At 38.0% G+C, this 22,037-nt stretch overlaps 1 protein-coding gene across 3 annotated transcripts in view; it reads left to right on the plus strand.

Annotated features, from left to right (window-relative positions):
* GRIA2 (glutamate ionotropic receptor AMPA type subunit 2) overlaps positions 1-22,037 on the plus strand; it is a 288,216-nt gene that overhangs the window by 156,729 nt on the left and 109,450 nt on the right. For all 3 annotated transcript variants that reach the window (XR_014224841.1, XM_082243100.1, XM_082243099.1), the window contains exons 6-8: positions 5,535-5,696; positions 18,950-19,117; positions 21,084-21,188. Coding sequence is in view for 2 of the 3 variants with exons in the window: in XM_082243100.1 (XP_082099226.1) it covers positions 5,535-5,696; positions 18,950-19,117; positions 21,084-21,188 (435 nt within the window). In the remaining variant the exon portion in view is untranslated. The remainder of the gene's footprint in view (positions 1-5,534; positions 5,697-18,949; positions 19,118-21,083; positions 21,189-22,037) is intronic.

Genomic DNA, 22,037 nt, shown 5'->3' on the forward strand with positions numbered 1-22,037 from the left:
CAGTTTTCACATGGGCTTTGAATGTAGGATGCTAGCTACAGACACAGTGACACATCCCTAAGTATCCTCTACCTCTCATCTTTGATGATGTCTCATGACCAACCACGGGGAACACATAGGAGTGTGTCATGTCACTGGGTGAATTAAAGGGATCACTTCACTGAAACCTTCATTCTACTGCTCTTTCCTTGACCGATGGACTGACATGCATCCATATGTTCTAAAAGTCTTTGAGAAGGTCCTTTTCAACTGTTTAGACATACTACCACCTCAGAGTCACCTACATTTTTTAATATCTTGGGTTCAATCACCTAAAAAAGTGTTGATTAGTAAAAAATAACCCAAGCAGTTTGTCATTGAAATTATTATGACATTTAGCAGAAAAACATACATTGCATTCCATATCTTCAAACTACATCTGCTCTCTGATATGAGAATAATCTTTGCTTACCTGTGTATATATAAAAATGGTTATCATATAAAGGAGCAGTGATGTTCATTTTTTTTTCTCTTTTATACTTTTTCTTTTGTGTATGATTTTATAGCATAACTAAGATGTTATGCAGCTGGTTTTACAATTGGGGTTCTGTTCTTGTCAATGAAAGCTCAAACCTTGCCATAAAACAATGGCTTTCTATGATGTATGAATTTCATAGCATGAAAAATCTCATGCCAAAATCTGTCTCAGTGATTTATTGGTTACTCTACTACTCTTGGCATATATTTCCCACTGCAGATGGGACAGTTAGAGAATCACGCTAAAATATGTGGCCTCCAGCCCACTCAGCACTGCGCCATGCTATGCAGTGAAATAATAACCAAGTGCACAAACTAATCTTTAGAATAGACATATTTTGTGTACCATCAAATGCATATTCTGATGTAGTGTGTGATGAGTGCAAAAACTGAGACACAATTATATACCATTTATATACTGTACATATATGTTAATCAGCAGGGAATTTCAATTATATATATATATATATATATATATATATATATATATATATATGTGGGTGGGTGTATATATATATATATATATATATATATATATATATATATATATATATATATATTATTGTTGTTTATGTACATATATTTAAATGATAACAGGTCCCTGAAAAGTAAGTTAGTTGCAATGAAACAATACAACACAAATGATTCGCAACTGTATACTGCCTTTAATATGATACAATAAATGCTTGGGTTACATTAGAGATTTTAATCTGTTTCGTTTCTTTCCTACTCAAAGATTAAATCACTAGCAATTTCAGTAGCAGGGAAGTTTAAGCCCCTAGGGGTTAATATAGCGCTTGCTCCTATTTAATCAGGGGCGAACAATTCCTTGTTCCCACACCTGAGTGGTGAAGGCAATCAAGTGGAAGTATATGTTTACACAATTTGGTAGTGATAATCCAAAATTATCATAAAGTGTACATAAATATATTAAGGTGCAAAGTGCTGAATAATAAACTTAAATAGATGCATCAAATGTGTAAATAAATAAATAAATATATCAAATATTGTTAGAGTCCCAATATACAGTTCATAGGTCATCTTGTGCAAAAAATAAGGTGCCACAATAAAGGTGCCGATTTAAACTTTTCCAGTAATCCAACTGCTGGTATATTAGGCGTATCTTGAAATAATGGGGGTGCGCACTTACCGGACTTGGTGGGTCTTAAATACCATATGGTAAAAAGACCTTTCAGGCTTGTGGCTTTCTGAGCCTAGGGGTAACTGCTGGGCTTTGTGGTTCCCTGTGGTCCGGGTCGCTCCTAGTTTTGGAAAACGATGCTCCAGGTCCGATAATAAAAGGGAAATAAAATGCTCCAATAGTGCAGTACCATTAAAAAGTGGTTTTTATTAAGTTTGCTGATAAAAAAGTGTACAGGAAAGTTTTAAAACGAAAAAAACGCCAGCTGCGGGTTATGCCTAGGAATGGAGAGCAGCGACTGCCGGTTTGTGTTCCACCAGGCTACCCGGAAGCGTGCAGCGTGCGTTCCACCTGACGCGCGTTTCGTCAGAGCGTAGTGACGTCTTCCACACATTTTTAATCTATAGCAGCTGCTAACACTACCCAATTAATTTATTAAATTCACTTTATTTATATATTTATTAATTAATTTATTTATTTATATAGGCACCTCCCCAGTTAGGCCACCCATAGGCGCGAGGGATATATACTTTTTTGGTATATACAAATCCATTCAGTTTCAGTAGCAGACCTGAGCTAATACAGGTCTCTAGAGTAACTCCAGCCCATTCAGGGGAGTGTCATCAAATAGTTAAATCTCTTGAAATCTCCTGAATGCAGTCTATTTTTTTACAAGTCACATAATTAGTGAAAGGGAGATCCCTATGTGTAAATGATTTCAACCAATTGTAGTATAAATATACACATACAGCATCTCACAACAGTGAGTACACCCCTCACATTTTTGTAAATATTTTATTATATCTTTTTTTATGCAACAACACTGAAGAAATGCTGCAATGTACAGTAGTGAGTGTACAGGTTGCATAACAGTGTACATCTTCTGTCCCCCTCAAAATAACTCAACACACATTCATTAATGTCTAAACCACTGGCAACAAAAGTGAGTACACCCCTAAGTGAGAATGTCCAAAATGGGCCCAATTAGCTATTTCTCTTCCCTGGTGTCATGTGACTCGTTAGTGTTACAAGGTCTAAGCTGTGAATGGGGAGCAGGCGTGTTAAATATGGTATTATCTCTCTCACTCTCATACTGGTCACTGGAAGTTCCACAATGCACCTCATGGCAAATAACTCTCTAAGGATCTGAAAAAAAGAACTGTTACTCTACATAAAGATGGTCTAGGCCAGTGATGGCGAACCTTGGCACCCCAGATGTTTTGGAACTACATTTCCCATGATGCTCAACTACACTGCAGAGTCCATGAGCATCATGGGAAATGTAGTTCCAAAACATCTGGGGTGCCAAGGTTCGCCATCACCGGTCTAGGCTATAAGAAAATTGCCTAGATCCTGAAACTGAGCTGCAGCATGGTGGCAAAGACCATGCAGCAGTTTAACAGGACGGGTTCCACTCAGAACATGCCTCACCATGGTCGACCAAAGAAGTTGAGTTGCACGTGCTCAGCATCATATCCAGAGGTTGTCTTTTGGAAATAGATGTATGAGTGCTGGAAGCATTGCTGCAGAGGTTGAAGGAGTGGGGGTTAGCGTGTCATTGCTCAGACCATACACCACACACTGCATTAAATTGGTCTGCATGGCTGTCGTCCCAGAAGGAAGCCTTTTCTAAAGATGATGCACAAGAAAGCCTGCAAACAGTTTGCTGAAGACAAGCAGACTAAGGACATGGATTACTGGAACCGTGTCCTGTGGTCTGATGAGACCAAGATAAACTTATTTGGTTCAGATGGTGTCAAGTGTGTGTGGCGGCAACCAGGTGAAGTGTACAAAGACAAGTGTGTCATGCCCACAGTCGAGCATGGTGGTGGAAGTGTCATGGTCTAGGGCTGCATGAGTGCTGCCGCTACAGTTCATTGAGGGAACCATAAATGTCAATATGTACTGTGACATACTGAAGCAGAGCATGTTCCCCTCCCTTCGGAGACTGAGCCACAGGACAGTATTCCAATATGATAATGACCCCAAACACACCTCCAAGATGACCACTGCCTTGCTAAAGAAGCTGAGGGTAAAGGTGATGGACTGGCCAAGCATGTCTCTAGACCTAAACCCTATTGAGCATCTGTGGGGCATCCTCAAACGGAAGGTAGAGGATGGCAAGATCTCTAACATCCACCAGCTCTGGGATGTTGTCATGGAGGAGTAGAAGAGGACTCCAGTGAAAACCTGTGAACCTATGAAGCTCTGGTGAACTCCATGCCCAGGAGGATTAAGGCATGCTGAAAAACAGAAAATGTACACTGTTATACAAGCTGTACACTCACTACTTTACATTGTAGCAAAGTGCCATTTCTTCAATGTTGTCACATGAAAATATATAATAAAATATTTAAAAAAATGTGAGGGGTGTACTCACTATTGTGAGATACTGTATATGTGAAATGTCCAAATTTTAGTGAGTTTGAATTGCTGAATAATATACATCATGTTTTCAAAATTACACTAAAAACTACTCTGCGGAAATGGGATTAAAAAGTGAAATTCAGATAATAAAGAAAAGAAAGTTCCCAAGTCACTAAATATCCCTTGGAGTACAGTTCAATCCGTCATTAAAATGGACTTTGCAGTAAAAAGCATAGCTTTCTTTAGTAAGAACTCCAGCTTTTTCTCCCCAAAACAACAGATGCATTGTGCATCTGTGTCTGTGATGTCACATCTCCTGGGTGAATTTTAAAGTTCTCTGACTTCCTGTTGTCTTCCTTTTCCATGCCTGATACTACATGTCCCATGATCCTTTGAGCCTCTGTAGCCTCAGGACAGACTATGGAAGTCACTTGTATCAGTTGTGGGAGTTATTGTGGGTGGGTTTTCAGGTTAATGTGGGTGTTTCTGGGCCTTCATGTGGGTTGTGAAAGGTGTAAATGTGTCATACCTCCTCCTGTGTCATTTCTGTCTTGCAGCATGCCAAAGAATAATGGTGAATGTACAATATATATCTAAGGTACAGTGTAAATTGATAGCTTTATGTAATTAACCTACTAGCATGTCTTTGGAGTGTGGGAGGAAACCCACACAGGCACAGGGAGAACATGCACTCGTAGTGTCACAGTTGGGATTCAAACCGACAAACCTAATGCTACTTGGTGGAACGACTTAGCCACTGTGCTGCTCACAATTATGCTGCATATAGTTATATATCATGCTATATTTAGTTATATATCTCTGTTACCTTTTTTGTTTAGTTTGATTGTTATACAGGGATGTTATGTTTACTATTTTTTGATTTTAGGATACACACTAATCTTTCACGGATAGCACTTGGGAGAGGCTATTTTACAGCCTTATGGTGTGACATTGCACTGTTGAGTTACCAAACCATTATTAATGCAATAGCTTTTCATGTAGGTTTTTTTCAAGAGCTCCACTAGTTGGGTATTATATACAGTAATTTGGTGCCCACTTTTGTGCACTCAATGCAACTTTAAACTTTTTACAGTAGCAGTGATTTACTTTATTAAACTAACATAAAAGTTGAGTTTAATATTCTAAGAGGTTATACTATGTCTTCTAGAGAATGTATTAGTTTAAATTTGCTCAACAATAAATAGCTAAAACATCTCTTTGACACCTTTATTATAATATAGCAAATCTAAATTTGCGTAATACAATTCTAGGCATCTGGTGTTTTTGACTAGCATAAAATAATTGATTGAAGAATGACTAGACCATATTGCATTTCTTTATTATAAACATTTCCCTAAGTTGCAAAGCTTTACAAGCAGGAACAGAGTAAAGTATATTAGTTTTATTTTATTCCTTGAAGGGATTATGAAAGACTGTTTTTAATTTATTACAATTCTGCTGCTGGAATAAGCACACCTGCAAATCTAATAAATTCATATTTTTTACCCAGGGCTTTACAGATGGAGATTTATCAAAGATACAGTTTGGAGGAGCTAACGTGTCAGGATTTCAGATCGTAGACTATGATGACCCAACAGTTGCCAAATTTATACAGCGTTGGTCAACACTGGAAGAGAAGGAATACCCTGGAGCACACACTACTACAATAAAGGTAACATCAGTCTTTCATTGTTGTGACCTTAGATACATACTTTTAGCTACAAAGCTTAAATTCATCAAAACTAAAAATAATATGCCGAGCCACAACTTTTATTAAGAAAGAACATTTTTTTTTATAACCATGTATTTATTTGTTTAATACTTCTTACATAAGTGATACATACAGACAGAAGCTGTTCACTTTATAAAGTTAATCATAGTAAATCAGGTGATTCTGTGTTCACTTACCATGTGCTAGTGGGAATCACATTGACATTTCCATCACATAGGATTGGATATTGTCTACTTTCTTAATAACTTAACCTTAATCTGTTATCTTCCCTGTCACCACAGATCCACAAGACATGACATGATCTTACTAACTGTCCTAAGTAGACAGTTATGTCACAAGTCAGTAGCTTAGCTCCACCAAATTATCGCCCATATTCAGTAGCTTACTTGAAACAGAAAGCTGTCACAATGCATTATGGGAGGAGAGCTTTACTGAATTATTAAAAATTGGTGAAATGCAGAGTAATTATTTTTTAATTTATTTGGACTGTTAAATGCTGTTCATTCCCATTGTAAGATATTCTTTTTAAATTGATGTTTCACAGTTCTATTCATCTTCTACTCTGTATCTGATTATTGCAGTTGATATGGAGCAAGTGAAATCCCTATCATCTCAAAGATGTGCATGATTTTCTCTAGAGAAACCCTTGTCTCTATTGAGAACCACTTTTTTTTTTAGAGAAGCTAGTTCTGAGCAATGTTTCAAACCCACAGAATGTAGCTAGGGTGGGTCAGCTATTTATATTCCAGATAAATTTAGAGGGCTTTTATAATGACAGCTCCCTATGGGGCCAAGCTTGCTAAATCATATGTTTTTTCAGCACAGAGCTCTACACAGGAACTTTCTTTGAAGAGCCACTAAATCATGTTGTGTGCTGCAAGATACATGTACAGTATACTCAATATTTAAATAACACTATTACAGTATACTGTTGTAAGGGTGGTACATGAATGCAGGATTATCCTTTTTACTCTGCTTTAAATTTGTGTAGGACATTTCCACCTATATGTTTAGATCTTCCTGTCACTACAGAAACAGCTGTGTAGGAGGCCTAAAAATGGGTGAGGAACAGCCAAACTCTGCTAATAAGGTAAGGTTGAGGAAGACAGTTTCATGTTATAGGTCATACACCATGGTATGACTGAGCACAGCAACAAGACATAAGGTAGTTATATTAAATCAGCAAGGTCTATTCCATTTAAACATTTCAAAGCAGATGAGGGTTTCAAGATGTGTTGTTCAAGCTCTTTTTAAGAAGCACAAAGAAACAGGCAATGTTGAAGACCATAAATACAGTGGTCGGCCAAGGGAACTTAATGCAGCATATGAAAGATACATCATGCCTACTTCCATTTGTCTCAGAATTCATCTAGCAATGCCATCAGCACAGAACTGGCAGAAACCAGTGGGACCCAGGTACACCCATCCACAGTCCAGAGAAGTCTGGCCAGAAGTGGTCTTCATGGAAGAACTGTGGCTAAAAAGCCATACCTCAGACGTGGAAGCAAGGCTAAGCGGCTCAACTATGCTCAAAAACAGGAATTGTTGTGCAAAAAAATAGTAGCAGGTGCTCTGGACTGATGAAAAAATGTTTTAATATTTTGTTTGCAAGGGGCTGGAGATCTGTACAATAATGAGTGTCTGCAGGCAACAGTAAAGCATCGAGAAGGTTCCGTGCAAGTTAGAGGCTGCATTTTTGCAAGTGGAGTTGGAGATTTGGGCAGGATCAATGGTATCCTCAATGCGAAATACAGGCAGATGCTTATTCAGCGTGACATACCATCAAGGAGGCATGTAATTGGCCCCAAATTTATTCTGCAGCAGGACAGTGACCCCAAACATACAGCTTCATTAAGAACGTTTTTCAGCGTAAAGAAGAACAAGGAGACTTGGAAGTGATGGTTTTGGCCCACACAGAGCCTGATCTCAACATCATTGCGTCTGCTTGGGATTACATGGTCTTACCAAACACTGATTGGATTTAGATTTCTCTTCTGTTCAGTTACTTTCCATTTTTTTTTTTTAGAAAAATAAATTATTAACACTTATATTTTTTGAAAGCATTCTTAATTTACAGCGTTTTTGCATACATGCCTAAAACTTTTGCACAGTAGTGTACTTTGGTGGGTGTATACTGTATAGGATACATATATGTTTGTAGCCAGTAGTGAAGAATAGAATTTCCGAGAAGTCAGCAGCCTGCAGAACAAATGTGCTGCTACTGTCTCAGTTGTTGCATTGCAAGACTGTGTTCAGCTGGTAAAGGTCTCTGTAGTCTGTGCAGCAAAAATTGTTAGCCAGTGTTATTTTTTTAAAACAGTGGAAATTACCACTGCAGGAATCAGCTTCAAATAGATAAAATAACTTTTGTGTTCAGGGTTGTAAGGGCAGCTGACTAGTGGGTAGTTGAGGTTTTACAAATGGGGCTTTTATTGTAACATGTATGAACATGCATTTGTAGATGCCCTAAAAACTCTTTTATGTTATTTTAGATGTATTAAACATGGTCCCTGTTTGCTAATTTGCCACCCTAAATAGCCTTAGTATGTATAAAAACATTTGTTTGATATATTGTAGTCTGATGGGGATGTGGTGCCTGGACAGATCACTTAGCTCACCAGCTTGACCTACTAATTACACAAAACACAGAACTGATTGCAGATGTGAAAAAAGGGATAACTTGGGAAACAGTGACCACAGGGTAATTAGGTTCACTGTAATTTATAGGAAAAGAAGACATGAGGGTAGACAAAAAAAGGGTGGCACCTGAGGAGGTTAAGGTGTTCATACAGAAAAGAGGGGCTGATAATTGGACACACGGAGCATTAAAACATAACTTTATTGAGAAATTGATTGAATATAAAAGACATAACCACGATATGTCAGTGTATTAAAAATAAGACAACGTTGTCTCATAGGGATAAGGGAGAGACCAGCAGCTGCACATACATTACCCAAGCCCATACATGCAACAATCACCACAAAAACGACCAATATTGAAAAATTTCCTGGGAATTTAGGGAGCCAGTCTATAGTGATGAAGGTAGTAGTGGAGCGAAGTAGCTATGCAATACCTGAGGGATAGATAAATTACGCTCTGCAGGAGTGTAGTAAAAGCTTGAATTGCTGATATAGATGGAAGATCACTGATGCATATGACAGTCAGGCGATACACTGTGGCAAGAGGCTTCAGCTACAAGATAAGGTCAATAAATGATAAACAGTATCCATAAGTCCTCACACCATCCACATGTAGATAGAGCTCCAAATAGCACGATAATCACCATCAGTGGTGTATTTTGGCTTTGTGCTGCCCTAGGCAAGACTAAAATTGGGCACCCTCCTTCTATGTAAATTTGCCCCACTCCTTTCTTAATGGATGTGGCTCTCTCCAAAATTGAAGGACTACAAGTCCCAGCATGAACCCCTGAGATCTCACGAGGGGGGGGGGTGAGGGAGAGAGAGAGAGGGGGAGGGTGAGGGGGGATAAGAGAGAGAGAGAGAAGGGGGTGAGAGAGAGAGAGAAGGGGGATGACAGAGAGAGATCGAGAGGGGGGATGAGAGAGAGAGAGAGAGAAGGGGGGATGAGAGAGAGAGCGAGAGGGGGGATGAGAGAGAGCGAGAGGGGGGATGAGAGAGAGAGAGGGGGGAGGAGAGCTCTAGCAACCAGTGGCCAATAGAGTCTCAGGTGGAGGGGGGGCGGCTTTTTTGCTGCCCCCCTGCAAAGTGCCGCCCTAGGCCTAGGCCTTGTTGACCTAGGCCAAAATACAGCCCTGATCACCGTATCAAATAATGGAGGTAGAAAGGACGGTATGCAGGCCTGCACTCAGCACTGATATAAGAGTTATTAGTGGTTATCTGGAGACTGACAGGGTCAGGAGGGGGGTTCACTAGGCAAGTACCAGTAGTTCCATGTAAACAAAATGTTTCAAGATCAAGTATGGACCTCAGTATCAAGAGATAGTCAAGGTATTCTGTGAACGCTCCCCCCCCAATGAACCACCATTAAACGCCACACATGTAGTCATCTCCACAAGCCATGCTGGGCTGATGCCATTGCTGCTTCTCATCCATTCAGTGGCTATCTCCCATTAGACCAACTTCTAAAAGCTGCTGGATGTATAGTTGCTGGTCATGTCCCATGGTCACGTCAGAGCTGGTGATGGGGTACTGATGCGTTTCGTTAGCTGGTTGCACTAACTTCATCGGAGTAATCAGCCAGAGTCATGAGGGTAGAAGAAGAACATTTAATTTTAAGAGAGCCAACTTTACTAAACTGCGCTCCATTATTCACAAAATGGGAAGATATTCTAGAAACAAAAAACATGGAGTAAAAGTGGGCGTCCTTTAAAAACATAATAATTCATGGCATTAGCCAGTGTATTACAATGGGCAACAAATATAAAATAAGTAAGGTTAAACCTGGGTGGCTAAATTTGAGAATAAAAAGGCATATTAAAGAACAAAAATCCCGAATATCCCCAATTCTTTTTTTTTTATATATTAATAAAAAAAAGGCAAAGTCAGAGCATATTGACCTCATAAAGGATAATCAGGGGAAGTTGGTTACAAGTGTTAAATACATTCTTCTCCTCTGTTTTTACTATGGAGAAAGAGGTGTATAATGGACAAGACAGTATTGTTAGCAACACAGCACTGATTGTATCTTTGTGGTTAACAGAAACAGAAGATCTTAAAAAAAAAAAAAAAAACTTAATGTGAACAAATCACCAGAGTTCTCAAGTAACTTAGTCAGGTCATTGCTAGACAGTTATTCCTAATTTTTAAGGACAGCTTACTGACTAAAATGGTACCAGCTGATTAGCGAAAAGCTAATGTGGTATCAATATTCAAAAAAGGGCCGAGATATATAATTGGAAACTACAGGCCAGTCAGCCTAATAGCTCAATAGTATGCACGGTATTAGAGCGGATGATAGGGGACCATATCCAGAAATTTGCTGATGAAAATAGTATCATTAACCAGCACTGATTTATGAAGGATCATTCTTGCCAAACCAACCTATTACTATTCTATGAGGTGAGTGAGCTCTAATCTGGATAGAGGAAAGCCTGTGGACAGAGTGTATCTAAATTTAGCCAAATAATTTGACATGGTACCCCATAAACGCTTAAAGTACAACTAAGCATAAATAGCAACATTTCTACTACAGCAATTTAGATATTAACATATTAATAATAATGTAAACAAGTTTGGATATCATCCCAATCTGTTTAAAACTGGATAAACCTAATCTCCTAAATAGGGAGCAGCCTGTTGTATGGCTAATTTTTTAGCCTAACATAATGAAACCAATTGTTTTTTTTTTTTAAACAACCGCGCTCCCAAAGTGTAGGTGCTATAAAGTGCTTATACAACCCCCGGCAATCCTTCCCCTTCCTCTTTCCCCTCTGTCTACCCCTTCCCCATTTTATCCTTGTCCCCTCCTCCTTCCCCTTCTCCCTGTCCCCCCCCCCCGCCCTGCTTCCTTTCTTCTGCATACATATGATGTTGTAGCACCTACAATGTCCGAGTTTGTTCTACCTTGTCATTTTAACTACAGTTTACAGGTTACCTGTTCGACTTGTTCAATCATTCTGGCTGACTGTAGCCCATGTTTTTCCTGTTTGGTAGATACCCGTGAGGTTCCTCTCCTCCCCCTGCCTCTTCCCACACAGTACGGTAGACTTGGGTACTGTTCCCTTTTAGTTTAACAATTGGTTGGTTTTGCCTCCCCACCTAGGCACAGTATGCTCCCTATATAGGGTGCCGATGGGTTGGCAATGCCAATCACTACTCTCTCGTGACCACCCATTTTACAGCCCCTTGTCTACTAACCCTCACGATTTGCTGTAGTTACAGTTATTGGTCATGCTCTGTTACCGAGCTTTGTTTACATAACCTCGCATTATACTGTATGTCAAACGTTGTTACTTACTTGCATTATTCAATAAAATACTTGAAACAGAAAAAAAAAAGTGCTTATACAAATATAATATCACTTTAAATATAATGCAATCAAATAAAATAAAATAATGAAATAAAATGTTATAACGGTACATTGTCCATAAAGTGCAATGTCCACAGGTGCAACCACCAAATATCTCCTAAAAACGTGAATTTTCTTATAAATCTTCACATAGCTTCCACTATCAGTGGATTTCCCGTGTCTTCCTTCACAAACATTTAAGCACACATCCTACTCACCAGAACTTGCTGACCCCCATTACAGGTAGTCATACAAAGCAAAGAAGGGATATCGCTTTCTTGGTCTTGTATACAGGAAGCTGGGCCTTAGAATCAATCGACATTTAAATAATATCAAGAAGGGGTTCCCAAAACATAGCCTTTCAAATCACTTTAAAATGTATCACAACAGAGACCCTCGTTTGGCCTCCTTTTGAGGGATTGAAAGGGTGGAACCACATTGGAGGGGAGGAAATATGAAACAAGAGGATATTAATAAATGAAACTGAATGAATTTTTGAGTTAAATACTTTAAATTCGACAGGCATAAATGTAGATATTGATCTTAATTGTTTTATATCAAATTATTGATTGGTTGTTATAGATTGTTTTTATTATAATTGAGATGTCCCAATTGATGAAAATCCTTCTTAAAAGGAGTTTAGTATCATTGTTTACCACTAGATGGTGCTAATATATCTACTTTGGTTTTACCAAGGTGGTTTGACCACTAGAGGGGGTATATGTCTCTCAATTAATTTATATGGGAAATTGCTATTATTTTATAAAGATAAATTGTATAAGTTTACTTTTCAAAATAGGGTGGTAAATATTACCAGTAAACAGAGTTCATTCATGGGAGTCCAGTTTATTGATTTTTGGTTAAGGATTGGAAGGATTGAATCAGAGTGGTTATCTGAAATGGCGGTAGCATATAAAAAAGGAAGCAATGTGTCCAATCACATGACCCCTGATGACGTCAGACATTGCTGACAAAACGCGTTCAAGGGGCCTTGGGTGACACGTCACTTCCACCATTGGTTGAGTGCAGGTGGAACGAATACCGGTGTTTACCAGCCTTTTATGATGTTTTTTTTTTTTCGTAAGTAATATTTAATATGCTATATTAGAATAAAGTTGGGATTTACTGCACTATGAGAGGCATTTTCTTTTACCTTTCCACATGTATTGGATCAATGCGGGTCAGTTACTGGTGGTTGCTGTTATCTGATCTTTGCACCTGGTATACAGGACCAAGAAAGTGATACCCCTGTAATGGGGGCCATCTAGTTCTGGGTAATAGGATGTTCACTTAAATGTTGGTGAAGGAAGACACAGGAATATCTACTCACTGATAGTAGAGGTTATATGATGATTTATAAGAAGATTCACGTTTTAGGAGATATTTGGTGTGGACATTACACTTTACGGACACTGCACCTTTATAACATTTTATTTAATTATTTTCTTTTCTTTGATTGTATTATATTTAAAGCGATATTACAGTTGTATAAGCACTTAATAGCACCTTGTACACATTAGGAGTGCGGTTATTTAAAAAAACAAAAATTAGTTTCACTATATTATTAATAATAAATTCAGAAAACGGTGCAGTGACCTCTGTTGTCTCCTGTTTTCCCACCCTGAATCACAAATACTGTAGCTGCTGACTTTAAAGAAACAAACGTTTACCAACCCATGAAGTCTAGTGCTCTTCAATGGGGCCAATTCTTGGCCAGGTTTTGATTCCTGGCAGGTCCAGTGGGAGATGGGTGTGACTTCCTGCTGTTTCCAATACACATGCATAAGATTGTGTGGTGCTGTCAGACTGGTCTTGCAGCCTTCTTGAATGTGCAACAGGTCCCAGAAGGTTGTGGGCTGGGGGCCTAAACTAACATAATTCTTTCCTAAGCACAGTCAGAGTGAGTATCTGTCAGAAAAAGATAACTCATCATCATCAGCCCAAAAAAAAGAGTTGGTTTAAGCCAAGTAAGACAAGAATTTCGAGTGGGAGTGGGTGCCTGTCAGAAAAAGGAACCTCCACCCAGCATAATACTAACAACCATTAATGTTGGGGAGTGGATGAGCAGACCTTTAACTTTTAAGTGTAGCTCTACTTTAATGATATTGCCTTCTTCCTACTTTCCAGTTGTATGTTAGTCACTGACCTGTGCTGCTTCAAAATCCTTCCCATTCCAATGTCTCTATACAGAAATATTTTTAGCTTTTATCAAACACAACTTTGAGCTACTTTATCATATCTAGCATGTTCTCCTAATTAAACGTGGCTTTATTTTTGTACTACACTAATGCAATTCTGCCCATATCTGCAACATAATGTTCAGTGTTTAAATGCTTATATTATTAAAATGAGAATATTACCAGCTGATAGGCCACACTGGGCTGCCATGTCAGCTCATGTCAGTCACATTGTATTATGTTTCTTCTTTGTAAAATGAGCTGTTGTGTTGATATCTGTTGGTGTGGAAAGAAATCACATATTTATATTTATATTCGTGTTGACTGCTTAGTGCCTCCAAGCACTCTGCATCAAGCTAACCATGGGACATTCTACACGTCCTACTTTTCTTAGAAACATAACATTTGACTTAAATGCTTCATTGGCAGACTTCTTTCATAATGCCATTTAATTTTACTCATTAGCAGGACAATTTGTATTGTTTTATTTTAGATGAAATGTGTCATTTGAGGCTTTAAATATAATATTGGGGTTTTCACATAGACCTAAAGTGTATGTAAACCCTCACAATGGGATATATTGGTCTATTAAATTTACCTTTGAAAGCATTTTGTTATATGCATAAAACAAGTGTACCTGTTGATCATGATCTGTTGATCATGTTTAGATCTATCATTTGCCCTGTTTCCTCTCCTTCTATTATCTTAAAGAGTCTGTTTATCCAGCCCTGTTCTTATATTGGGGCTACAAATCATTTAGTGCCTTTACTTTTGGAGATGAAAACAGTGGGATGAAATGAATAGTTTAGCTGAAGAAATCTGGGCAGGGCTGACACCACTCAGTCCACAAAAATTCTGTGTTGTCAGCCACATTAGGTTAGGATTTAACTGCATTTCACAGGTATTTTTCTGTACTTGTGTGGTCTGTGCAGGAAAAAAAGATGTACCGCTTGGCTTTTTCTAATTCTGCCTTGACTTATACTTTAACGCAAATAATGTCAATATGCATTACTTTATGTTGCTATTAGTTATTTTTAAACTAAATTAAATAAAATAATCTATGGGTTCTTCCAAAATTTGGTCAATAGCATCTTATGCTTTGTACAAAGACAAGACACAGTAGAGTTTATTTTCTAAAGGAATTGAGATTGTTCACTTTGGAGAGCGTATGTTCACTTTATAAAGTGAATATTAGCAAATAAGGTGAAACTATGTTCACTTGGAATACCCAATAGTATCTGAGGGAAACTAAAAAACAATTTGTGAATGAAAGATTGATGTGAAAATATTTTTACACCTTATTCACTCAGCTCTATGAACATTCACTTTGCTAATTGAAGCCTTAATTCCTTTATTAAACCAACCCCATGAGTTGTACCTAATTGCTTAATCAGCAGTTTTTTTAAAAATCTGGGACTGGCATACAGTGTGCAAAAATCTGCAGGTACACAATTGTAATATACTGCCCTTTTCAATTGGTTTGTATTAAGCTTCCACACATCAAACACCCAGAAAAACTCAAGTTTATGCTAATTCAGTCGTTACAATAAACCATGTCAATCAATCAGAATTAGAAAGGGGTGTGTTGTGCTGGAAGATATTTTTACAGGAAGGCTGGAGGAGTATATAAACTAGGATTGAGGGGGAGGGAGGATTAGAGTATCAACTTGCAGACCGCATAATGCCATTATACAGCGGCAAAGAGGCTCTCCTGTGCCGGATCACGTACCTAATATGTGATCCAGCACTTCCGGGTAGGGGTCGTGGGCGTACACTGCTGATAAGCGGGTGCCAGCCAATGGATTACTGCCAGCACCCACAATCAATATACACTTATTGTGATTTTTTTTCACTAAAAATATGTAGCAGAATACATATTGGCCTAAATTTATGAAGAGATGTTTTTTTTTTTTTTTTTTTATTCATAGGCTATGTTTTATAGCAGAAAGGAAAAAATATATGTGTTTTTTTTTTTTTTTTCAAAATTGAATCTTTTTTTTTGTTTATAGCACAAAAAAAAAAATGTAGTGATCATATGCCATGAAAAGAAAACTCTACTTGTGGGGAAAAAAGGACATACATTTCATTTATGTACAGCATTGCATGACTGCATAATTGTCATTTAAAATAATGCCATATAGAAAAAAAATGGCCTGGTCATGAAGGGGGGAGGAGCGGTAAATCGTCTGGAGGTCAAATGGATATAATTGGGCAGACAAGTCAGTCAGGGGTCAGACATTAATGGAGGGTGGAATAGGGGAGGGCTGTGGTAGGTGATAAGGAGTTTTCCATGTTAAACACAACCATTGGCAATTATAGTGCTGTTTGTACTATTAAAAAAGATATGCAAAACACAAGTGAAAAATGTGACAATGAATTAAAGTGTTGGTTCACCAATGCCAGAAGTCTTCCAAGCAAAATAGGAGAGTTGGAAGCTTTGATGCACGAATAGGAGTATGATTTATTTGGTATTGCTGAATCTTTTCTTCATTCTTTAAATAACTGGGCTAATAATATACCTGGCTTTGCTCTCTTTTGGAGAGACAGGGTAAAATAGAGATAGAAAGGCCTGCATTGACTGGCACAGTAATAATAATGGACGATTTTACCTACCGTGAAATTGACTGGAGAAATGCCACTGCTGGCACAGTAAAAGGGAAGAAATTTAAAAGCCTATTACAAAACAATTTTGTGGTACAGTTCATAGAGGCCCCAACTAGAAATCATGCTCTGCTGGACCTGTTAGTCTCAAACAATTCAGAAATTAATACTAATGTTGATGTAACAGAACTCCTGGATAGCAGTGATCATAGCATGGTTTCATTAAATGTTAGCTGTAAACAACATGTACATACTTGAAAGATAAAAACAACTAATTGTAAGAGAGCTCCTTTTTTAGGGCTGCTCTCCCAGATTTAGACTGTGGGGGGATGCTGTTATTAAAGAACACAGAACAGAAATGGGAATTCTTCAAATCAACTGTATACAAACATACTGCAACATACCTTCCATTAGGAAATACACTTAAAAGCCTATTATAAAACCTAAGTTGCTCATGGTCATGTCCAAAGTTAAAATAGCTATAAATAATTAGAACACAGCATTTAACAAGTATAAAAAATTAAGGAACACTTTCATAATTTAAACATCACAAAGAATATAACAGAATATGTAAAAAGGTATTCAAAGCCACAAACATTGAAAATGACTGACAGGTTGCAAAAGAGGGTAGGGGGGTAAGAGCATGTAGGCCCTTACAGAAGGTAAATTTAATAATTACCTTCTTTGGCTCTGTGTATATAAAGGAAAATGGGGAAGCTCAAGTCTTTAATAGGGATAGTATTGATATCGCCACAAATGGTCCACAATAGCTTGCAACTGATATGATCCAGAAACATTTAGACTAAATAAAGGTGAATATAGCACCTGGACCAGGTGGCTTACATGCAAGGGTCCTCTAATTGCTAAGCTCTGTTATAGCTAAGCCATTGTTTCTAATTTTTAAAGGATTTTTAATGACTGGCATAGTACTAACTGGATTGGCGTAAGGCCATTGTGATGCCTATAATCAAAAAGGGATCAAAGTTATTACCAAATAATTACAGACCAGCTGATTTAACCTCTATAGTTGGGAAAATACTTGAGAGTTTGCTACAAAACAATATTTTAAGCAATATTCAGTATGGATTAAAAAAAAAATGAAGAAGTTGTGGAGGTAAGTAAAAGCTTAGACAAAAGAGTTGCAGTGGGCATACTATATTTGGATTTCACCAAAGGGTTTGACAAAGTTCCCTACATATGGCTAATGTGTAAATTAATTTCTAAATTAATAGAAAACTGGCTAAAAGATCATGATTAGAGAGTAGTGATTAATGGTTCATGCTCTGAATGGTCAAAAGTTATTAGTGGTGTACCCCAAGGCTCAGTGTTTGGACTCTTATGTTTTAACATACTTATTTATAAATGATATAGGGTCTGGGATTAGAAATACTTTTTCAGTGTTTTCAGTTGACACCAAGCTATGTAGTGGAATACCATCCATGTGACAAATGAGTTTAATGCTGATAAATGCAAAGTTATGCACTAAGGGGGCTAAAAACATGCATGCAGCATACATACTAGGAGGAGAACAGCTAGGGGAGTGGATGGTAGCAAAGGATCTGGAAGTTCTGGTAGATCATAGAATTAATGATGGCATGCAATGTCAAGCTGCAGCTTCTAAAGTTAGCAAAATACTTTTTTGTAATAAAAGAGTTATAGACGAGAGAGAGCAAATCATTAGTAAGACCTCATCTTGCAGTTCACTTTTGGGCTCCAGTTCACAAAAAAGAAAATTGGATGGAGAAAGCACAGAGAAGGGCAACCAAACTGATAAGAGGTATGGAGGAGCTCGGCTATGAGGAAGTATTAGCTGGACTGAATTTATTCTCTCTTGAGAAGAGGCGTTCAAGGGGGGATATGCTCAAAATTATTTAAGTCTGGAAACAAAAAGATTTAACCTTCACTTACAGAAAGGCTTCTTCACAATAAGAGCTGTGAAAATGTGGACTAAACTCCCTGAAGAACTAGTTATGACCAGCTCAGAATTTTTTTAAATAAGCTGAATGCATTCATAAATGCAGGGTAGTTTATGACTCCTGTCGATTGTCAGCTGACATCAAAGAGCTGGTACAGGCTTTTCTGGGATTCTGACAATAATATCAGGATGTCTGACTAGCAGGTGGCTCTGCCTTTCAGCGTGCCATTGAGAGCTAGAGAGCCTGAGCCCGCTGCTCCTGCCCCCTCCACTGCCCAGCACTCCAGGGAGTGCAGGAAGTGCTGGAGGTGCAGAGCACAGAGCAGTGACAATAACTAATACAATATTTGCACCACCCTTGAAGGCAGAAATGATCTATGCCTCCTCATGTAAATCTTTGCTTATATGCCCCTGAAAGCAGAAAGGTCAGAATCTTGTGTATTAAAATAAATTGTATTCATGTATTTGTATAATGTGTATTTTTTAATTATATTTTGTATGTCATTTACAGTATACATCAGCTCTAACATTTGATGCTGTTCAAGTGATGACAGAGGCCTTTCGTAATTTGCGTAAACAGAGAATAGAAATCTCAAGAAGAGGAAATGCTGGGGATTGTTTAGCAAACCCAGCAGTGCCGTGGGGGCATGGAGTAGAAATAGAAAGAGCTTTAAAGCAGGTAACACAATGCTAGCAATTATTATTTCTTTGAAAAAGAAAAGTTGGTCTTGGACCTAAAAGGTTTACTTTTTAAGTGTGCCTCCCTCATCCTTGCTGAAACATTGAAACAGTTAAAAAAAATAAAATAATTCACCTGTAGGGGGAAAATGTTAGATAATACCTTTCCACCTGGCTTCCATCTGTGGTGCCCAAGCAAGAGGCGACGTCTTCATCTTCCAGCAAGATCTGGAGAATGTAGACTAGCCAACATCTCACAGTGCTGCATTACTCACCATTCACCAGAATCTTGTCAGCAAGAGGACAACATCACTATCATTGTTTAGGTGAGGGGGGGGCACATTTGCAAAGCAGGCCTTGCATGGAGTGCAAAGTCCAATTTTCCTGGAGCTCTGATAATGTTCTTTATATTTAAAGCCAAACATTTTATTATTAAAGTTTTAGCTACAGGTAGGGATTAATGATTAAATCTCCTGACAAGTTTGTTGTTGTTGACTTTGTGTTCTGTGTCCCACTGGAGAGGTTTTCCTTCACTTCTGTCTTGAAACACAACAAGAAGTAGGATAAAATATCTCCAAATTAAAGGAGAATTGCTTTTAGACAGTTGTCCCTGGAACAAGTGTTCCCATTGAATGATCCACCGCTATCCCTGACTCAGTGACCACAGAACTACCGACAATGATGACCAGGACAAATGGAGAGGGTGAATCTTCACTAGTGGAGACACAGGCAACAATAAAATCCTGACTGAGGTTTTAATGCTTGCTTGTTCATTCAGCTTATTATTCAGTTGTGTTTTGAAACCAGAAGGATTGATGTCGACTCGTTAAAGCTTGTTTTTAGAAACACTTGGATACATATGAATTATTTCAAAAGTGTGGCTCCCTGAAGAAAGACAAAGCTTGTTTGGCTGTACTGTTTCTTTAATAAGAGCTCTTCAAAAGACACAAAGATGGATCAAAACTCAGTTTACCAAAAAAGAAAACTTATATAAATCTTCTAACAGGACTCCAAAGAAATTAAACCACCATGCACTTTTTAATCAAATTAAAAAGAGAATTAGGAAAGTAATGTATGTTTGTAATGTGTAAGGCAGGGGTGCTTAACCTTTTGAAGAGCACGGGCCACTTAAGTGATTTGGTAATCGGTCACTGGCCACAATGAAATAAAATAGTTCAGAATTAAAAATTTTTATTGTGAAGAGCATTATAAGATTTTTAACAACAATCAGGATAATCATTTTCCATGGAACCAATCCCCATTACATTTTTACCCACATCTATTTTTAACCAGATCACATGCTCCAGGAATGACTGCAAGCTCATCACACAACTGTGAGAATCCACCTTCAGAGTCCCTGTTTCAATGCCACTAGATGTAATCTACTTGACTAAAGGCTCCTATCCCCATGTCTGTGTGTTAGGAAAGAAAGAGAAGAGCAGGGAGCTGCCCACAGTTTTGCCTTGTGTATGACTGCTGCCAGTATTTTGGAGCAGTGTGCACCCAAAGGAGGCTGTGGGGGTTGCCATAGGTTGGCCTGCAGGCCATGGGTTGAGCATGCCTGGTGTAAAGGAACCTTAAGGGCCCATTTACACTTCTATGTCATGGAAAACACATGTGTTACCTCAGTGCCCTATAACACATGTACTATATGTTACTGCATCGCAGTGCCATTCACTTTTACTGCCCCCTCTATTTACTAAGGCAATGCCTTTGTGCTATAGCATATGGTAGTATTGTTTTACAGTGCATTTCATTACATATAATGGTCACATATGATTTGTACCATGTTAGGGTTTATCGACAGTTCATTCATTGTCAAAACTGCCTTAACGCATGCCAGACTGTGCATATACATACTTCAAACAAGAAAATGAGCTCTAGGAGCCCATTGTTCTGTGCAGAGCACCTACATTGAAGGAAATGATTATTAAGTCAATAACTCTATTTTCTAAAACTTTCAATAGGTCCAAGTTGATGGATTAACAGGAAATATAAAATTTGACCAAAATGGTAAAAGAGTAAATTATACAATCAACATCATGGAACTTAAAAGCAATGGCCCTCGAAAGGTAATATATAAAGAGTAGTTAATTCTGGGTTTTTTTGGGGGGTTTGTTTTTGTTTTTTTTTTAAGATATGAAACAATAGAAGTTCTGTTACAGTTATCATCGCTTAGCTACAGGAACTTACTATAAGGTTGTTGTGCGATTAATTTTCGTTTTGATTAATTTATTTGAATGCATCACAGGCAGTCCTGGCATCTTACCTCAGCTAGTGCTCAACAATGCATGTCTTAATATCTGTTGCATCTTGAACTTTAAAGTGGAACTTCCCATAAAATCAGAAGTTTCACTTTTTTCCTCCTCCCTCCCCTCCTCTACTATTTTTGGGTGATGCTATCTCTGGATCTATAGGCTGGTAAGTACCTGTTTATTAAAAGTCAGTCAGTACAGTATTTGTAGCTGTTGATTTTTAATTTCTCTGCAAATGGCTGGAGTTCCTCTTTATGTGTATGTCCAATCAGAACTTTTTCATAGTTTTAGATAGAGTGCAGAAGGGTAAGAAAGCTTGTAAACTTTATCTGCTGCTTGGGGCTGTGTTAAATGTCCCCTAACTTCTTGTCCTGCTGTCAAAATGTTTTCACAAAGAAAGTAAGGGTAACTCTCTAACAGCAACATTAGGAGAAATAAAAATATTTTTCCTTAGTAAATATGGTAAGACTAGAACCCTGACAAATGTTATGGTTGTCAGTGTCCTTGTTGCAGAGTTTCTCTTACTTTCATTCTAGTGAACATTTTGTCAGCATCAGCAACACAGGAAAAAGGATGAAACTGTAAAGTAGCTCTGAAAATTTGTAAAATGTAATAGGAGGTATAATCTTCTTCACTCTATCTAAAACTATTAAAAAAAAAGCCTTT

Source organism: Pelophylax lessonae, assembly GCF_965119305.1.
Source record: "Pelophylax lessonae genome assembly, chromosome: 1".
NCBI lineage: Eukaryota > Metazoa > Chordata > Amphibia > Anura > Ranidae > Pelophylax > Pelophylax lessonae.